At 36.4% G+C, this 17,825-nt stretch overlaps 1 protein-coding gene across 3 annotated transcripts in view; it reads left to right on the top strand.

The window, feature by feature from the left end:
- The window catches only part of ZMAT4 (zinc finger matrin-type 4), a 542,554-nt gene that overhangs the window by 113,439 nt on the left and 411,290 nt on the right, over nucleotides 1-17,825 (top strand). For all 3 annotated transcript variants that reach the window (XM_031950744.1, XM_031950743.1, XM_031950742.1), the window contains exon 3: nucleotides 4,786-4,891. In XM_031950744.1, coding sequence (XP_031806604.1) covers nucleotides 4,786-4,891 — 106 coding nt within the window. The remainder of the gene's footprint in view (nucleotides 1-4,785; nucleotides 4,892-17,825) is intronic.

The raw sequence follows: 17,825 nt of genomic DNA, 5'->3' as shown, positions 1-17,825 counted from the left end.
GTCTTACAAAGGAAATGGGTAATGAGTAAAAGAAAGCCACAGTAGTACAAGGAAAGCGACTTCATTTTTCCTGGTCTCAGTTTCCCTCATTTCCAAAATGAAGGGTCTAGACAAGATGATTTCCAATATATTTTACAAATGTTAATATTTTATAAGCTTACAGAGGACTTCCATTGAACAAAAATTTTATGACTGATCAATGCTGATGACAAGGAAAATGGGAGATTCCTAAAGAGACAAATATGGTGTAAAAGTATTGAGTTTAAATCCATAATATACATGTGCAGAACATATAAACAGGAGCATGTAATTGAAGAATATAAAAGAGTTACATAGACCTATAAGAAAAATGTCAAGAAGACCAACATTCTTAGTAAAGTAAGGCTTTTGAAGAGTCTTAGGGATAATGAAAGGGACTTGTCTAATTATATCTGAGCAAGCAAAAGAACAAAGAAAGAAAAGACCTATTTCTTAGGATAGTTAAGATAATAATAACAGATGTCCTAGGAAAAGAATAACTATTCTATTTCTTTTTTACTCTTCACTTTTCTGTCAAGCACTATCTTTAGAATTGAAAGGATAGAATAAACATGGTGAAAATTAATTGAAACTGGATATAGTAAGAGAATAACTCTTAAGTTTGTTTAATTCTCTTGACCTCAATAGGTTGGAGATTATCCTCCAGGGCACAGAAGCAATAGGTAGATGATAGTGAATGAATGTTAAATAATGAACTTTGAGGAAAATGGAAAAGGTGATAAAATATTGGACAAATGTGGTTGTGATTACCCTGAAAGAAAGTGGTGGTTGTTGTTTAATAGTTTCAGTGATGTCTGATTATCCATGACTTTTTTGGGGATTTTCCTGGCACAGATATTAGAATACTTTGCCATTTCCTTTTCCAGTCAAAGGAAATAGATTTTACATGTCCAAAGTGGGCTGCTCCAGATGGTGAGAGAATCTCAAATTATTTTTCTATGAAGATATATGAAGTGTTAGGAATAGAGAAGTCTTTGGGAATTTCAAATCAACGTGTCATAGAGAGGTCATAATCTTTCCCTACAAACTTAAGCCTTTTCTAGACATCCCTATTATTATTTAGTGCATTTTTATCCTCAGTCATCCAGACTAGCATGTTCATGTCTTTCTTGAGTCTTCAAACTCATTCATCCTATATATCCAAATCCATCATCAAATCCAGCTATGCTACCTACTTATGATTCTTCACACATCTATCCCCTGTCTTCCTGCCTTTGTATGGACTGTATACTGCTCCTGCAATGCTCTTAGCTTATCTGGCTCCCTTTATTGTCATGCTCAAATCCTCCCATTTTTGAGGAACTCTTTATTGTTCCCCTACTGATTTCCACTCAGAGGTTGCCTTTAATGTACTCTGTGTATATTTTGTATGTCCTAGTTAATTTACATGTTGTGTCCCCCATGAGGATGAGAGCTGCTCGAAGTCAGGGACAATTTTGCTCTTTTATATCTCTAGTGCTATATAATAGTACCTAGTACATAGTAATTATTTAATAAATGCTTGTTGACCAATTGACTTATTGATTGACGAGATTTACTATTATGGAGGTAGGAGGGTAGATTTATTCTGTGACCTACCTGAGGGCAGAATAAAGGGTCAGTTATTTTAAGCCTCAATCGACTTCTCTGGAAGGCAGCATTTGCCAATGCTTAGAAGTGTCCAGTATGGAATATGCTGCCTTTGAGGCAGTCTGTGCTCATTATCAGAGAAGTTTAAGGAGCAGCTTGATGATAAATTGTGAAAGACAATGGGAGATAAACCTGTGAATTGAGTGACAAGTTGTTCATATACTCTAAGGTCTTTTCTGAAATTCTGTGATCATAGGTAATTTTTGCTCTACAATTCTGCAATTCCTCTGTCTCCCATACAACACCACTGCAATGGTTCATGCAGCCATTTCTAGGGGTTCAGAAAATTGGAAAACAGCTGGTTATTCAATAGGAAGGAGGTAGTCGGGGAGAAACTACATCAAGTGGTAGGACAGATCAGATTAACAACACAAAACTGTAATAAAGTCTCAAGGAGAAAGAGATGGGGCTCAGGATGAGGATGTCCAAGAGGAGAAATGGAGGTGTGCAAGGAGCAACATATCTTCCCTTCATGTATTTTCCATTTCACTTGTATTACACTCTGGCAGCTTTAGTCAAAAGCATTTTACCAATTTCTTTTCTCCCCTAAAAGTAAAAGACTAAGTGCTTAGATCTATGGTGTGTATATATATGTATATACATGTACATGTATATTATATGTACACATGTGTATATATGTCATGTATATGTGCTGTTCATATATGCATATGTGTGTATACATTTATCATAAGCTTGGAGTGTTAGAAGTAAAATGAATTAAAATTGGAGGTCAAAGAGTCCAAACCTCTCATTTAGGAAAAGAGCAAATCAAGGCCATGGGAATTTAGGCCACCTATGTATAAGGCTCAGAAACTGAATTTGAATCCTAGAAGTTAACCAGGTGAGATACTGCCTCCTATCCTAATCAGATATTGTTTCCTAAAAATCATTGACAGTTGTTCACCTAGTCTCTGCTTTAAGACCTTTAGTGAAAGGGAGTTTGGTGCTTTCTGAAGCAATGTATTCTGCCTTAGGGTAGATAGAATTGTGAGAAAATGTTTCCTTCTATGAAGCTTAGATCATGCTCTTAGTCACTTCTACTACTTATTCTTCCTAATCCTGTCCTCTGGGGCCATAAAGATTTAGTCTAGTCCATGTTATAACCTTTTAATTATTTAAACGAGGGAATGAAAATAATTTATTAAGCCAATATTATATTATTCATTAATGTTATATATGATATATAATATTATATTATATTATTTATTAAGCTAATATTATATTGTTAGCACATGATATTATTATGTGCTAATAACTCTTGTAGGAGTGCTATGGTTTCCTAAATTTCCAAAGTCTTCTCTTCTGAATATTAAACATGCCCAGTTTCCTAATATGACATGGTTTTGAATCGCCCTCAAGTTCCTGCTCATCCCATCCTTTAAACATATACTAACTTTTCAGTTTCTTTTCTAAAACTAGGAACCAAAAACTGAACAACATTCCAAATAGACTCTGACCAAGGCAGAGGACAGTGGGGCAAAAATCTCCTTTTTATATAGATACTTTTTTGTTTTGGGTGTAACCTAAGCTAACTTGACTTTCATGTCATACTCTTGAGAAATGTTGAGCTTGCAGTCCACTAAAATTTTTCTTTAGAAGTTGAAGTTATGTTGATTGGCTTTTTGGAACCTGGGTGAGGCAGGGAGGGAGGGAGGGAAAAAGAAATGAAGGAGACAGAGGTAAGGAGGAGAAAGAGAGAGACAAAAGAGAGGGGGGAGGGAAAGGAGAACAAAGGAGGGAGAGAAAAAAAGAGGAGGGAAGAGAGAGAGAGAGAGAGAGAGAGAGAGAGAGAGAGAGAGAGAGAGAGAGAGAGAGAGAAGGGAGGGGGAATAGGGAGAGAGATGCTATAGTTCAGTGTTAACATATGACTGCAATGCTCATTCTTAGCACACTATGGTACATGATATTAAGGAAGAATGGCAGATCTAATTCAGCCTTCCACCTCTCAGTATAGCAACTGAACTCGGGGACTTAATTTTACTTTGCTTAGAGGCAGTAGATTTCAGTTCAATTTATTTGAGTAGAAGAGTTATCCAGACTTCTTGTTTCTTTTGGGAACAGAACACACAGTTAGGTGTTTTTATGAGAATAAAAAAGATTCCCTGTGACCTAGTTTGGAACCATAGCAAAGAAGCTAGATGACACAGTCAAAGAAGCACTGACTTGGAGTTCAGGAAAACCTGAATTCAAATCGAGCCTCAGATATCCTCTTGTGTGATTCTTGCCTCAGTTTCCTCAACTGTAAAATGGGGATCATAATAATATCTATCTTATAGAGTTGTTGTGAAGATCATGTAATATTTGTAAAACATTCAGAATAGTGCCTGGAACCTGATAGATACTATATCTCCTTTTTCACCTTCCCCACAAACAATAGTAGCGAGATTGAAGGAAACTATAGTCAAAAGTTTTTCACTTCCTCTCTGGTACCTGTGTTACCTGCAACAGCCACTTAATCTTTCTCAGCCCCAGTTTCCTCTGCTATAACATGACAATGAATTGTATGACCTTTGAAGTTCTTCCCATTTCCCAATCTATAAACTTATGATCATATTTTCCTAAAGCTATAGGGAAGTAGTTTTTAACCTTTTCTAATATCTGACCTTTTCCATGAAAAAAAAATTTTCCATGGAAAATTTGTAAATTCTTACTTGATATATGATCAATATTGAGCGATTGAGAAAATGTATAATGATAAAATATAGGCTAAATCATATAGGACAAAATCATTCTAAATGATTTTTATTTTATTAGTTATGGTAGCATCTACATACTTTTGAAAATATCAGTACATATATAAAGGAAGCATTTTTAATCTACATCCTTGATTATTTATATATTCACATTATAAAAGTCTTTATGATCCTTTCAAGGTCAATAAAGGTCACAAGTTGGGAACTACAGGTATGAATTGTTACTCTTCTTGCAGTGTAAATTCTCTGAGGTCAGGAACTTTTATTTTTGTGTTTTATAGCCTACACCTAACACTTTAGTTGGTGCTAAATAAATATTTGTTAATTGATAAATAAACCAGGATTATGAAATCTTACTCAAAAGTTATAGCAATAGCAGAACAATAGATTCATTTCTAATTTTTTTCTATTAATTTTATTTTAGCCAGATGAAGTCCCCTGACTTGGACCCGGATTTGTTTACAGAAAGTTACTGCAAGGTGTGCAGTGCTCAGCTGATCTCTGAATCTCAGCGTGTGGCACATTATGAGGTCAGTACTTGTTTTTCATTCACAGCATAAAGTTCTAAGAAAGAGCAATATTAAGATGGCAGGAAAAGATAATGACAAATGTTGGAGAGGATGTGGGAAAACTGGGAAACTAATACATTATTGGTGGAGTTGTGAACCAATCCAGCCATTCTGGAGAGTAGTTTGAAACTATGTTCAAAGGACTATCAAACTGTGCATACCCTTTGATCCAGCAAAGTTACAAACTACCAATAAGTTTTGGATTATATCCCAAAGAAATCTTAAAGAAGAGAAAGGGACTTGTATGTGCAAGAATGTTTGTGGCAGCCCTTTTCGTAGTGCCTAGTAACTGGAAATTGAATGGATCCCATCAGATGGAGAATGGCTGAATAAACTGTGGTATGTGAATATTATGGAATATTATTGTTCGGTAAGAAATGACCAGCAGGAGGATTTCAGAAAGGCCTGGAGAGACTGACAGGAACTGATGCTGAGTGAAATGAGTAGGACCAGGAGATTGTTGTACATGGCAACAACAAGATTATACAATGATCAATTCTGATGGACGTGGCTCTCTTTAACAATGAGATGATTCAAATCACTTCCACTTGTTCATTGTTGAAGAAAGCCATCTACACTCAGAGAGAGAACCATGGGAACAGAGTGTGGACCACAACATAGCATTTCCACTCTTTCTGTTATTGTTTGTTTGCATTTTTGTTTTCCTTCTTGGGTTTTTTTTCTTTCTAGATCTGATTTTTCTTGTGCAGCAAGAAATATGTATAGATATATTGGATTTAATATATATTTTAACATATTTAACACATATTGGTTTACCTGCCATCTAGGGGAGGGGGTGGGGGAAAGGAGGGAAAAATTTGGAACAGAAGATTTTGCAAGGGTCAGTGTTGAAAAATTACCCCTGCATATGTTTTGTAAATAAAAAGTTATAATAATAAAAAAAAGAACAGTATTTCATTTGGCTCTGAGGAAGTGCAACAATCTTTAGAATGCTCCCTTCTCAACCATGGACCCAGCATCAAGGGCACATGATGGATATCCAGTTAAAAACTGACAGCAAAGGTGATCTGGAAGAAATAGGAAAAGCCTCTTATCTTAACAATACTCTCTTCTCACTTATTCACTCATGCTTTACATTTATTTGCCAGGAGAAAAAAATTTAAAATCCCCACCTACAACAATGTCTTCATCTCTAAAATGATTGAGTTGAACTAAGTAATTTTGAGATTCCTCCTGGTTCTAAATATGGTTCTGTGATTCTTTTGTACTAGTCATGGTATAGTGTAGTGGGAAGAATACTAAACTTGGAGTCTGTGGAAATTGGGTTTAAATCCTGCTTATGATACTACTTTTGTCACCATGAGCAAGTCATTTTAAAGAGCTCATATTCTAATGGAGGAAATTAAATACAAATAACTAGGTATGCATAAAATAAGTACAAAGTAGATGGAAGGTAATCTCAGGACATTAGCAGCTGAGGGTATTGGAAAAGATTTTGTGCAGAAGATAATACTTGGGTCATAAAGAATGGTAAGGAAACCAGGAATCAGAGATCAATAAGGACATAGAGCATTTCAGGCATTGGAGATAGCCAATGGAAAAGCATGTGGATGGATGAGATAGAATATCATTTTCAGTGACATTTTTGAATATGCCAGTCTTATTGGATCATAGATACATTGAAAGATTTAGTGTAAGAAGTCAGAAAAGTTAGGATTAGGGTTAGAGTTAGAGAGGGATCATGAAAGGTTTTAAATGCCAAATAGAGGAGAATATATCTAGGTTCTGGAATCACAAGAATGCATTTAGAAGTGAAGTGACATAGTCAAGCCTATACTTTAGAACTATTACCAGTTGAATGGAGGATGGATTGTAGTGGAGAGAGACGTGGGGGAAAGAAACCAACCAGAAAACATCACAAATATTCAGGAGAGAGTTGATGGAAGCCTAGATTAGGATGGTGGGAAGATATGAGAAGTTATGTGAAAGATCTGATGAAGTAGAAACAAAATTTAATAATAATTGGAAAAAAGGGGTTGAGTGTGAGGCGTATAAGTTGATAAAAAGTTTCTGAACCTGTTTGAGAGGATGGCACCTTGGACAGTGAGAGGATAATTTTAAACAAGGGAGGGACTGGGGAGAAATATAAACAAGTTTTGTTTTGGAGTTTGAAATTCTTACAGGACATCCAGCTTGAGATATTCAAGAAGTTGTAGGTGTATGACACAGGTAGCTAGCAGAGAAACTAGGGTTGGATCTTCACATCTGGAAGTCCATTGCATAGAAATGAGCATTGAACATATGGATTTTGATGAGGTGACCAAATGAGGGGTCTGTGTGTATGAATATGTGTGTGTATGCGAGAGACAGAGACAGAGAGAGAGACAGAGACAGAGAAAGAAACAGAGAGATAGAGACAGAAAGAAAGTCTTGGAGAAAATTCACCATTTGTGGAAGAACCAGAGAAGGCACTTAAAATACATAGTCAGGGGGAAAACTAGCATTTTTTCTTTCTTTTTTCTTCTTCTACCTTCTCTTCTTCCTCAGGATACTTCCTATAGCTGTTGTTTGATTATGGGCAATCACACTCAACTTCTAAATACACTGCTAGGACACTTGGTTGCCAAGTAACCAAAAAATCTTTTGATATTTCCTCTCTCCTCACAAATGTTCATCTTACAAGAAATTTGTAAAATCATTTGAAGGGTTCTTTTTTCCCACTAAGTAGTTAGGAAGGCCTGAGTTCAAATCCAATTTCAGAAATCTCCCAATTGTGTGACTCTAGGCAAGACATTAACCTCCCTTTGCTTGAATCTTTGCAACTTTAAAATGAGGATAATAATAAAGCACCTACCTTTCAGAGTTGCTGTGAAGATCAAGTGAGATAATATTTATAAATAGCTCATTGTCTGGAACATTATAAGCCCTTAATAAATCCCTCCTTCCTCTTCTTTGGGGTTCAAATTCTCCACATGGAGGGATTTTTAGAATAAATAATCTCTTAGGTCACTTCCCATTTTAAAATTCAGTATAAAGTCCTATGAGGAACAGGCTCAAGTAGGGAAGCAATTTGATAAAGTGGAAAGAATATTTGTTAGTTAAAGGACTTGGAGTTCACATCCTCTCTTTATGCTTATTGGCTGCATAATTTGGGGCAAGTCACTCAGTCTCTTTGGATTTCAGTTTCCTCATCAGTCAAATGAGCAAATTGAACAAGTTGGTCCTGAAACTTTTTTAAGTTCTTGAGCTATGATGTTGTAATTAAGTGACATCAGAAATTTGATTATGTACATGGCATGGTGGGAAAAAGTATGAAGGTATTTCTTGGCTTAGGGATGGTGCTACCAAAATAAAAAGATGTTGTAGGTAATGAGTAGTGGTAGAAAGGACACTAAATAGGGAGAGAAGGGAGCTCCTGTGAAAGAGGTATGACTTGGTTTGCATTTTGATGAGGGTTGGTCCAGACTGAATCCCTTTTGTTTTCCAAAGAATCTATCAGTGGAAACATGAGATCCCAAGTGTAACAGCTCGGGAGTTATTTTTGATTGGCGAGTGAGCCAGCAACTTTTGTGTTGTCTGTTAAGTCTGACAAATGCCTGATGTGACAATCTTTGCCATGGCTTAGCAGAGCCAATATTTTTGATGAAGGCAAAAATAATTTACTCTTCAAATGATGATTCCACAAATTTCTTGTAAGATGAACATTTGTGAGGGAGAAAAAAGATGGCAGAAGACTTTTTTTTTGTTACTTGGCAACCAAGTGTTAGGGAAAGGAAACAAAAACAAAAAAAGCAGACTCTAAATGGAGAAGAGCAGCAGGGTTTAAATAAAGAAGTGTTTTATTGTGGGGTGTATTGTGCTATCTTGCCTATGCCACATTTAAATGGTATCCTTGTGACCCTTCCCACTGTTTCTTTTGTTGTTGCCATGTGAGCTTGCCAAGTAATATCTGTGATTTGATGACAACTAGGTGAAAAAAAAAGATGTTTAAAGAAATCAAATTAGTTAGATGTGCAATTACAGAATTGCAGAATCTCAGCTTTTGAAATGTCTGAGAAGTTACCTAGTCCAAACCATATATGAGCAGAAATCCCCTCAGCAACATCCTCGACATGTGATTATCTAGAAGATATTTGAGACCCTTCAGGAAAGGGGAAACACATTATATCCTAAGAAAGCCCATTCCAGTTTTGGATAACTCCAATTTTAAGGCAGATTTTTCTATTCTTCCTGCAAGAACTACCCATTGTTAACCCTGGTTCAACCTGTCCAACCCTGGTTGAACCCAGCAGAACCAAGCAGATTAAGACCAATCCCTCTTTTTCATAGAAGCCCTTCAGGTACTTGAAAGGCAGCTAGCATGTATTCCCTAAGTCTTCTCTTGTTTAGGTTAAGCATCATTTAGTTACTTCAACTGATCTTCCTAAGGCACAATTTCCAATCTCTTATGATACTGATCACTTTTAGACTTCTAATTTCTAATTCTTAACATATTATCCTTAATCCTTGTTTTCCCTCAGTATAGTCAACAGTTGCTAATATCTCTTTCATATGTCCTTCCACTTCTCTTATAAAGCCACTATTATTATTCATATCCTTATCACCTCTCACTCAGATTATTGTGATAATTTTCTATCCTTCACACAGCTGCCAAAGTTAATTTTCCTAAAGTGCCACTTTGATCATGTCTCCTCAATCAACAAATTCCAGTGGCTTCTCATAATCTTTATAATTAAATATAAACTTCTTCCTCTATTTTATGTAAAATTCTTTATAATCTGGCCCCTTTCTTCCTAATTAGTCTTCTTAGACTTTCTTCTTCATCTCAAACTCTGTATTCCAATCATCTGGGTCTGTTTGTTGTTTTGCACACACAATGTTCTATTGTCTATCTCTGTGCCTTTGTATTGTCTATCTCCCATACCAGAAATTCACTCTCCTTATCTTCATCTCCTAGAATCCCTCCCTCCTTTTTTTTTTCCAGAACTCAGATCGAGTTCCCAATATCTTCATGAAACATCACCTACTTTCTTACCCTTCTCAAACTCTCCTTTAACTGGCTTCCAAGGAACCTTTTCCTCAGATTGTTTTATATTCATTTTGTATAAATGCCACATAAATTATACATCTTTGTATTGTCTCCCCTATTATGACACTAAGCTCCTTGAAGGGAGATGATATTTTTTCTTCATTTCCTCAACCTCATAGAAAGGGAATAGTACCTAAAGGCTTGTTGACTGATATATTAGATTCTTAATAAATGTTAAACGGATTGGATTGTCTTTGATTTCCAGTTGACACAGTCGTAGCATTACATCCTTTCGGAGGAGGAGAGAATTGCATGGAAAATATATTAGTGTTTATTGAATGTATTGGAGTACAGAAAATGTAGAAGAAATAGAAATAATGACAATAGTTATATCATTAAAAGCATGTAAGCTCTGCAATCAACACTGCTGCAAATCATCTAAACATTACAAAATTTCCCATTAAACAGGGATAAGAACAGCTGAATGATATTCCATGAAGGAGCTCTAGGCAGAGCTTAAATACTTCTGTCACTGAGACAATATAACATTCTGTCTCACCTCAAAATTCAACCAGACCAAATAAACCACTCTTTCTCCTCATGGAGCTGTGAATATAAGCTATGTCTACATGACATTCAAACAACCACTCTATTCATTGGGTGAATCAGTCAGATCGGGTTTTTAGCACTTGGCACCGTATGGATCCAGAAACTGGTTGCTTAACTTTTCAATTTTTTATTTTGGCATTATAGAGGCAGGGTGCCTTGGCATGATAGGCTCAAGGTGAAGAAGACCTCAATTCTAAACTTTCTTTTAATTTTTATTAGCTATGTGATCTGAGGCATCTTTTAACCTTGATGGGCACCCCAAGCAGTTAATTTCCTTTGCTTCACCCCCCCTCCCAAGTCAAAAATAGCTTCTCATCTGTACTAGTGGTGCTAGTTCTTATACTGGGAGTTTTCCAAACTACAAAATCAAAGATGTTTTGTATTTATTTGTTTTGGTACTATGTAAACATAGATATAGGATTGAAAAGCCTCTGTAGAAAGAACAAATCTTTTTTTTTTTTTTTTTTTTTTTTTTTTTTTTTACTTCTAACAAATACATTTTGCCCGTATTTTGTTTTACTTTACTTCTCAATGTGTTCTTTTCCATATCCCCCTTAAAGAGCCAACTCAGATGGCTAGATATAAAAGGTTTGGGGAAAACAATTCAATAATACTAATTAATCTATTGAAACATTTTAATATTAGATACAATGAATATTTATTCATTGTATATAGTTATGTGTTAAACTCTGTGCTAATCACTGAGAAAACAAAAAGAGAAAAAAACAATCTTGCTCTCAAAGAGTATCCAACCTAATAAAGGAAATGTAGTTATACTTCCTCTACAAAGAAGTAGAGGGAAAATGTTTTCTGATTTTTAGAACTAAACTTGATCATTACAGTCTTCTAACATTCAATTTCAATTGTTTGTTTTTAATTCTTGTTATTTATATTATTATATTTGTTATGTATTGATTTTCTTGTTAAGTTTATTTCACCTTGAGATAGATCATATCAGTCTTCCCATGCTTCTCTATTAATATTTATCATTTTTTATAATAAAGTAATATTTCCTTATATTTACATGCCAAAATTTGTTTAGTAATTCCTTAACTGATGGGCATCAACTTTGTTTCCAGTTCTTGGCTGTCACATAAAGTACTTTGATAATATTTTAATAGAAGCAAGGTCCTATTTAGTGCAAATAATGAATTCCATGAAGTAATCAAATATATTTAAAATTATAATTATGTAAAATATCATAATTGGGTCTACCTTAATAGAAATGGACAATGTGAATTTGAATAATATGTCCACTTCTTAGGATTTGTTAGTTACACTAATTAGTACTTACTTATATATGTGGCCTTTGTTTTTTTAATCATCAGTCTCTTTGGAATATATGTCTAATGGAGTAATCTTTACATACAAGGATTTATACATATATTTTTCTTTGCACAATTCCAAATTTCTTTTCACAAAAAAGGAAACAATTTTCTTTCTCATATTCACTTGAACAAAAAAAGTATTGTGTATCTGTTTCTCAGTGCACATAAAGTTTCATGGGAATTTAAAGAATAGATAGCATTTGGAAAGACCAAGAAAGGGAAGGCAGAGTCTTCCAGGAAGGATAATGAAACAATCAACCAATCAAAAATATTTATGTTAGGCACTGCACTAAGTATTGAGGGTATAAAAAGAGACAAAAGACAGTCCCTGCTATTAAGGAGTTTGCAGTTTAATAAAGGAGCTTATAATCTAATGATAACAAAGACACAAATTAGGAAAAGTAGTATGAGATGATAATGGATAAAGATGAGCTGGTTAGAATTTAAAGACTGTATTCTAATCATGGCCCTGTGAATGACTAGTTGGTCAAGTCACATTTCTCTTAGGATCATCATTTTCTTCATGTATAAAATGGAAGGGTATATATGGACTTTTTAAATTGTTATGGGCCAAAACTCTGAAACAAGGATTCTTACAAGGTGTTAAGTCAGTGGAATTGATAAAGAAAATGGTTATCTAGTTTTACATGGTGCTTAATAGTTCTCTAGTTCAGTACATGTACTTAGCACTTAATATAGTTCTACAAGATTCACACCTATGATAATGTAATTATAAGAGAGCGTATAAGCTGGGACAAACTCAGCCAGAGAAGACAAAGGACTGGAGGTGGGAGCTCAAGCTCTTGGAGCCAAGGAGAGAGATTCATTCCATCTTCAGTCAGACTCCTGGTGGTGGGCCTCCTGCACTTTTCCACTGAAACCAAGACTCTGGAAGGCCTCTAAGAAAGCTAGGCCCTAGGTAAGGAAACTACATTGTGAAGGAGACAATAAAGAATTTGGACTTTGGACTTTAACATATGGCTATTCTTGTGGTGATTACTCTCCTAAAAAGAAGGCTGCTCCAAAACCTCCAGAAAACCACCAAAAACATTACATTTTAGATTCCCAGACACATGAAGTAATGGACAATAGATTGGTTTTAAACTCTTTCTAGGACTTACGGATGCATATAATTCCTCATGTTGATTCATATTGTTTGTTATATAATACCTCCCATGTTGATGAATTTATGTATATCTGTTTCAAGTGAGACCCTTCAGAAATCTGCTAATCTGGTTTAATTCCCTATTTCCTTTAGTGTTTTCATCTCCCTTCCTGAGACATCAGGGAGGTGTGATCACTTCCTTTTGGGGGCTTCTCATCTCCCTGAGAAGTCAGGGAGGGCATGACCACCTATGTTCTAAAACAAAAGAAAGCAGGAGATGTTATAGGCCAGAAGTATGAAACAAGGACTCTTCCAAAATTCCATCTAGCTCTAACATCCTCTGGGTCCAAATAAGTAATTTCCCAGTGTTCAGATGCTACTTAAGTTTCAAGACTCAGTGTAATTTACCTATCCATTCCACTTCTTTGGTTACATCAACTCACAATGGAGTCTTTGTCCTGTGAATAACAGATCATGGATTCATGGATTATTAGGGTTGGTAGAGACTTTATATCATCAACTCCAACTCCCTTATTTACCAGTGATGAACTAGAGAGATGAACTTGTCCAAGGTGATGAAGCCAGTTAGAAACTTTAATTCTAGTTTAGATCAGACACGGATTCTAATCCAGTACTCTGATATCTACTATGTTGTCCGTACTTCTCTTATAAAAGTTATATGGTCATAACACAGTTTGCCAGTCAACAAACATTTATTAAGCACTTATTATATGGAGGTGGCTAGATGGCTCAGTGAATAGAACATTGTATCTGGAGTCAAGAAAACTTTATTTCAAACCTGATCACTGAATGGGTGTTGACTCAATCAAACTGAGACAGGTTAAAGACTTTAGCTTAAAAAGGCATAGGTCTCCCACTGCATCCAGGACTATCTCTAGTCATCTTGATCTGTACTTTATCACTAGAGCAAATGGCTCTGGAGGACAAAGTGAGACTGGTGATGTTGCACAGCCGTCCATCACTTAAATCCAGTTCACTCACATGTCATCTCACATGTCATAGCATTGCTTTCCCTGATGTCCTGGTCTTCTTCAAGAATGAAGGACAAACAACAACAACAGGAGCTGGGCACTTAACTTTTGTCTTAATTCACCAGAGAAGAAAATGGCAAACCACTCAAATATCTTTGCTAAGAAAATCCCATGGATATTGTGGCCCATGAGATTGTGAAAAATCAGACACGAGCGAACAACAATATTCCAGACATTGTGCTAAGTGCTGGTATGCAAGAAATTTACCCCTCAAAGGAAAACAAAATTAAAACCAAAAGAAGAATATATTATTGTTGGAGAGATAACATGAAAATAAACTAGACATGCAAAATATTCATTGAATAAAACACGAGCATCTGGTGGGCCCTGGGAAAGGTCTTTTGCAGAAGGTAAGATTTGAACTGAGTCTTAAGGGAAGACAGGGAAATTAAGAGTCAGCAGTAAGAGTGTAGAGTATTCCAAGCAGAGAAGACAGCTATTGTAATGTCATGAGATGAGAGATGGAATGACATATTCTAGGAACAGAAATTAGCCTAGTGTACCTGGATTAAATGAAGAAAATGAAGGGGATAGGTTAGGAAGAGCTTTAAGAGGAAATCAAAGGTGTATGTATTTGATTCTCAAGCAGGAGGTAGATACAGTAAGACCTAAAATTTTGAAAATTCACCTTTGCAGCTGAATGGAGGATGAATTGGAGTAAGAAGTGAGATGTGATAGAAAGACCAACTCAAAGCTGATGGTAGTAGTCCAAGAAAGGTGATGAGGACTTGAGCAACCATGATTATGGCTGAATGAATAGAAAGAAGACATATTAATATACTATGCTCAGATTTTCCCAAAAAATTTTTTCAGTGACTTTTCTAGGCAGTGTAGGTATCATTACTACCATTTTATGGAAGAAGAAATTGAGGCTGAAAAAAGTTAGGCAACTTGCCTGTGATCACAAAGTTCATCTAAGCTCAAGTTTGGATTTTGTAGAGTATGGACTAGCTCCCTGGAGCGCCTCAGGGTCAGCCAGAGTCAGGATAAATCAAAGTCCTTGGTCTTTTGGGGGAGAAGTCAAGGAGGCAGGCAAGCTGTCACGTGGCTTGCCAAAGATGTATCCTGGATTCTGGAGTCCAGAGTCTCCAGCCTCTTTCCTCCTCGTCCTGCAGCGAAGTGACTTCTGACTCTCTTCCTCTGCCCTCCAATCCTTTCCTACAATTATCTAACTACCAAACATTCAGCAAGCATCAATGGTGAGGACAGCCATCATCCAAATATATACTAATAGAGCCATTGTCTCACATCAAATAGGTAGCCTTAAGTGCTCTCTTGTCTGATTCAGAGTTTCAGCCCTCTACATCTCCCACTTTCTTTTGTTTTAGAACACAGTTGGTCATAACCTCCCTGACTTTTCAAGAAAGGGGGTGAAAAAAACAAAAAGGAGGTGATTATGCACCCCCTGACTTCCTAGTAAGGGAGGTGAAAACACTAAAAAAGAGATGATCACACCCTCCCTGACTTCTCAGGAAGAGAGATGAAAAACACCAAAGGGAAATGGGGAGTCAAGCCAGATATCGTTAGCGGGTTTCCGGGCTGAAGGGTCTTACACAAAACAAGTATACACAAACCTATCAGCATGGGAGGTATTACACAAGCACATAGCAATAAAGCACAGGCTAGTAGTGATGACTCTCCCCACAGCTGGTACAAGTTCAATGTGGTGTAACAAATATGCGTTGTACATGCAAGTAGTGATATAACAAACAATACAAATCAGCATGGTATTGTAAAAGATTTACAGAAATTCTAGAAGGAGAGTATGTAAATAGCAATCATACATATGCCTCCTTCAGCAGTCAAGAGATAATCCAAAACCAATCTATTGTCCATTACTTTACTTCAGGAATCCAATGATCCCTGCAAGTTGTTAAAGTCCTGCAACAGTCTTATTCTATGTGTCAGGGAAGCCAATGATTCTTGCAGATTTTATAGTCCTGCAACAGTCTTATCATGTCTCAGGGATTCCATTGATTCCTGAGGGTTTTGAAGCCCTGCATCAGTCTCATTAACAATTTTGATGTCCATGAATCAATTGCCATAACTGCCATGCTCTTTCAGTGGTGGGCATAGTTAGCAATGGAACCAACTGATGTTTCTTGGGTCTTCTTTGTTTCAAGAGTCTGCTCTATCTCTCTCTGATGGACAAGGTGGATATGGCTTGTTGGCACCCATCTGATTCCTTCTGCATCTGTGGAGATACAAGCAAACCCTCTCCCCCAAACAGTTAACCTATATGGTCCCTTCCACTCACCACTTTCTGGATCTCTCCATATCACCTGGTGATTATCTAAAGATAGTGGAGCTGCTATCACTGGACACTGCCTTTGCAGTGGGTTATAAAACCTGTCTTCTGGAGCCACTGCATCTTTATCAAAAATTAAGAAGTTAATTGTATAAAGAGCTAAATTTAGAAGTTCTCTAAGGTTATCTCCCCCTTTCTTTTTTTATTTGGAGGATCATCTTAATGTCTCTGTTTTTCCTCTCTCCTATTGCCTGTCTTTGAGGATTGAAAGGTATGCCAGTGATGTGTAAAATCTGATACTGTGCACAAAAGTGTGCAATATGTTCAGAAGTATATGCAGATCCGTTATCTGTTTTTATTGCTTGTGGCACACCTGTAATTGCAAATGCTTGCATAAGCTTGCTTGCATAATGCTTGCATAATTCAGTGACCACTTGAGCTGTCTCTTTTGCTGCTGGTTTTGCAAAAGTAAATCCTGAAAAGGTGTCTCCTAAAACATGGATAAAAGACAGACGACCAAAAGATTTATAATGGGTCACATTCATTTGCCAAATTTCATTGAGTGTCAAAACATGAGGGTTCTTCCCTGGAGGCAGTGTAGGAGCATGGAAAGGAAGTCAAGCTGTACAGACTTTTACTACGCTCCTAGCTTCCTCTCTTGTTATTCCAAATTGTAAACGTAAAGCTCGAGCAGCCTGATGATATTTAGAATGAGATTCTTGGGCTGCCTGAAATAAAGGAGTATTGGCCAACATGGTTAAAAGGCGATCTGTCTTTGAATTACCATCAAAAATAGTACCTGGAAGTCCACTATGTCAGTGGACATGCAAGATATAAATCTTACCTTGGTGCTTTCTCACTTGCTCTTGAAGTTCCTTAAAGAGCTGATGTATATTAGAAGCTACAAATTTTATTTGGGCTGTGGCAATTCTTTGTACCACACCTACTGAATAAATAGACTGAATTAAATATTATATTTGTATCTCCTAGATAATAAGATCTAGAATGATTGCATACAATTCATTCTGCTGAGTGGACTGAAAAGGAGTTCTGATTATTCTCTTTATAGTTAAGTCACGAGAGTATACAACACAAATATTATGTTTGGGGGTGCCTCTGTAAAGATAGTTGGTCCTTTAAGAGAATCTTTAGAAACCTTTTCTTCAGGAATCTATTGCCAATATGTAATTGTCAGGTTACCTTTAATGGAGACCTGTGTGTAAAATTTGGAGTCGTGGCCAATAAAATTTGCCACTCTGGAATGGTTTCACAGCATACATTAATTTGTGCATTGGTATAAAAGGTGTATATTTTGTCAGGTCTTATCCCAGATAATTGTACTGCTCACTTAATGGCCTTTAACAAAATTCTAGCCACAAGCACTGGGTAAGGAGTAAGGCTTTGTTCTAGTTGTGCCGGGAGGTTCACCCACTCTATCACACTGTCTCCTTGATGAAGAACTGCTGTAAGTGCCTCTTTTGTAGAAAAACTGATATTTCCAAAGGTTTTTGAGTGACTCTTTCAACCACATTGGATAAAGCCAGTTCAGTTTCTCTCAAAGCC

The sequence above is a fragment of the Sarcophilus harrisii genome, chromosome 2 (assembly GCF_902635505.1).
Source record: "Sarcophilus harrisii chromosome 2, mSarHar1.11, whole genome shotgun sequence".
Lineage (NCBI taxonomy): Eukaryota > Metazoa > Chordata > Mammalia > Dasyuromorphia > Dasyuridae > Sarcophilus > Sarcophilus harrisii.
Note: the sequence above shows the minus strand (reverse complement) of the source record. Positions and strands in the feature narration are given on the sequence as shown.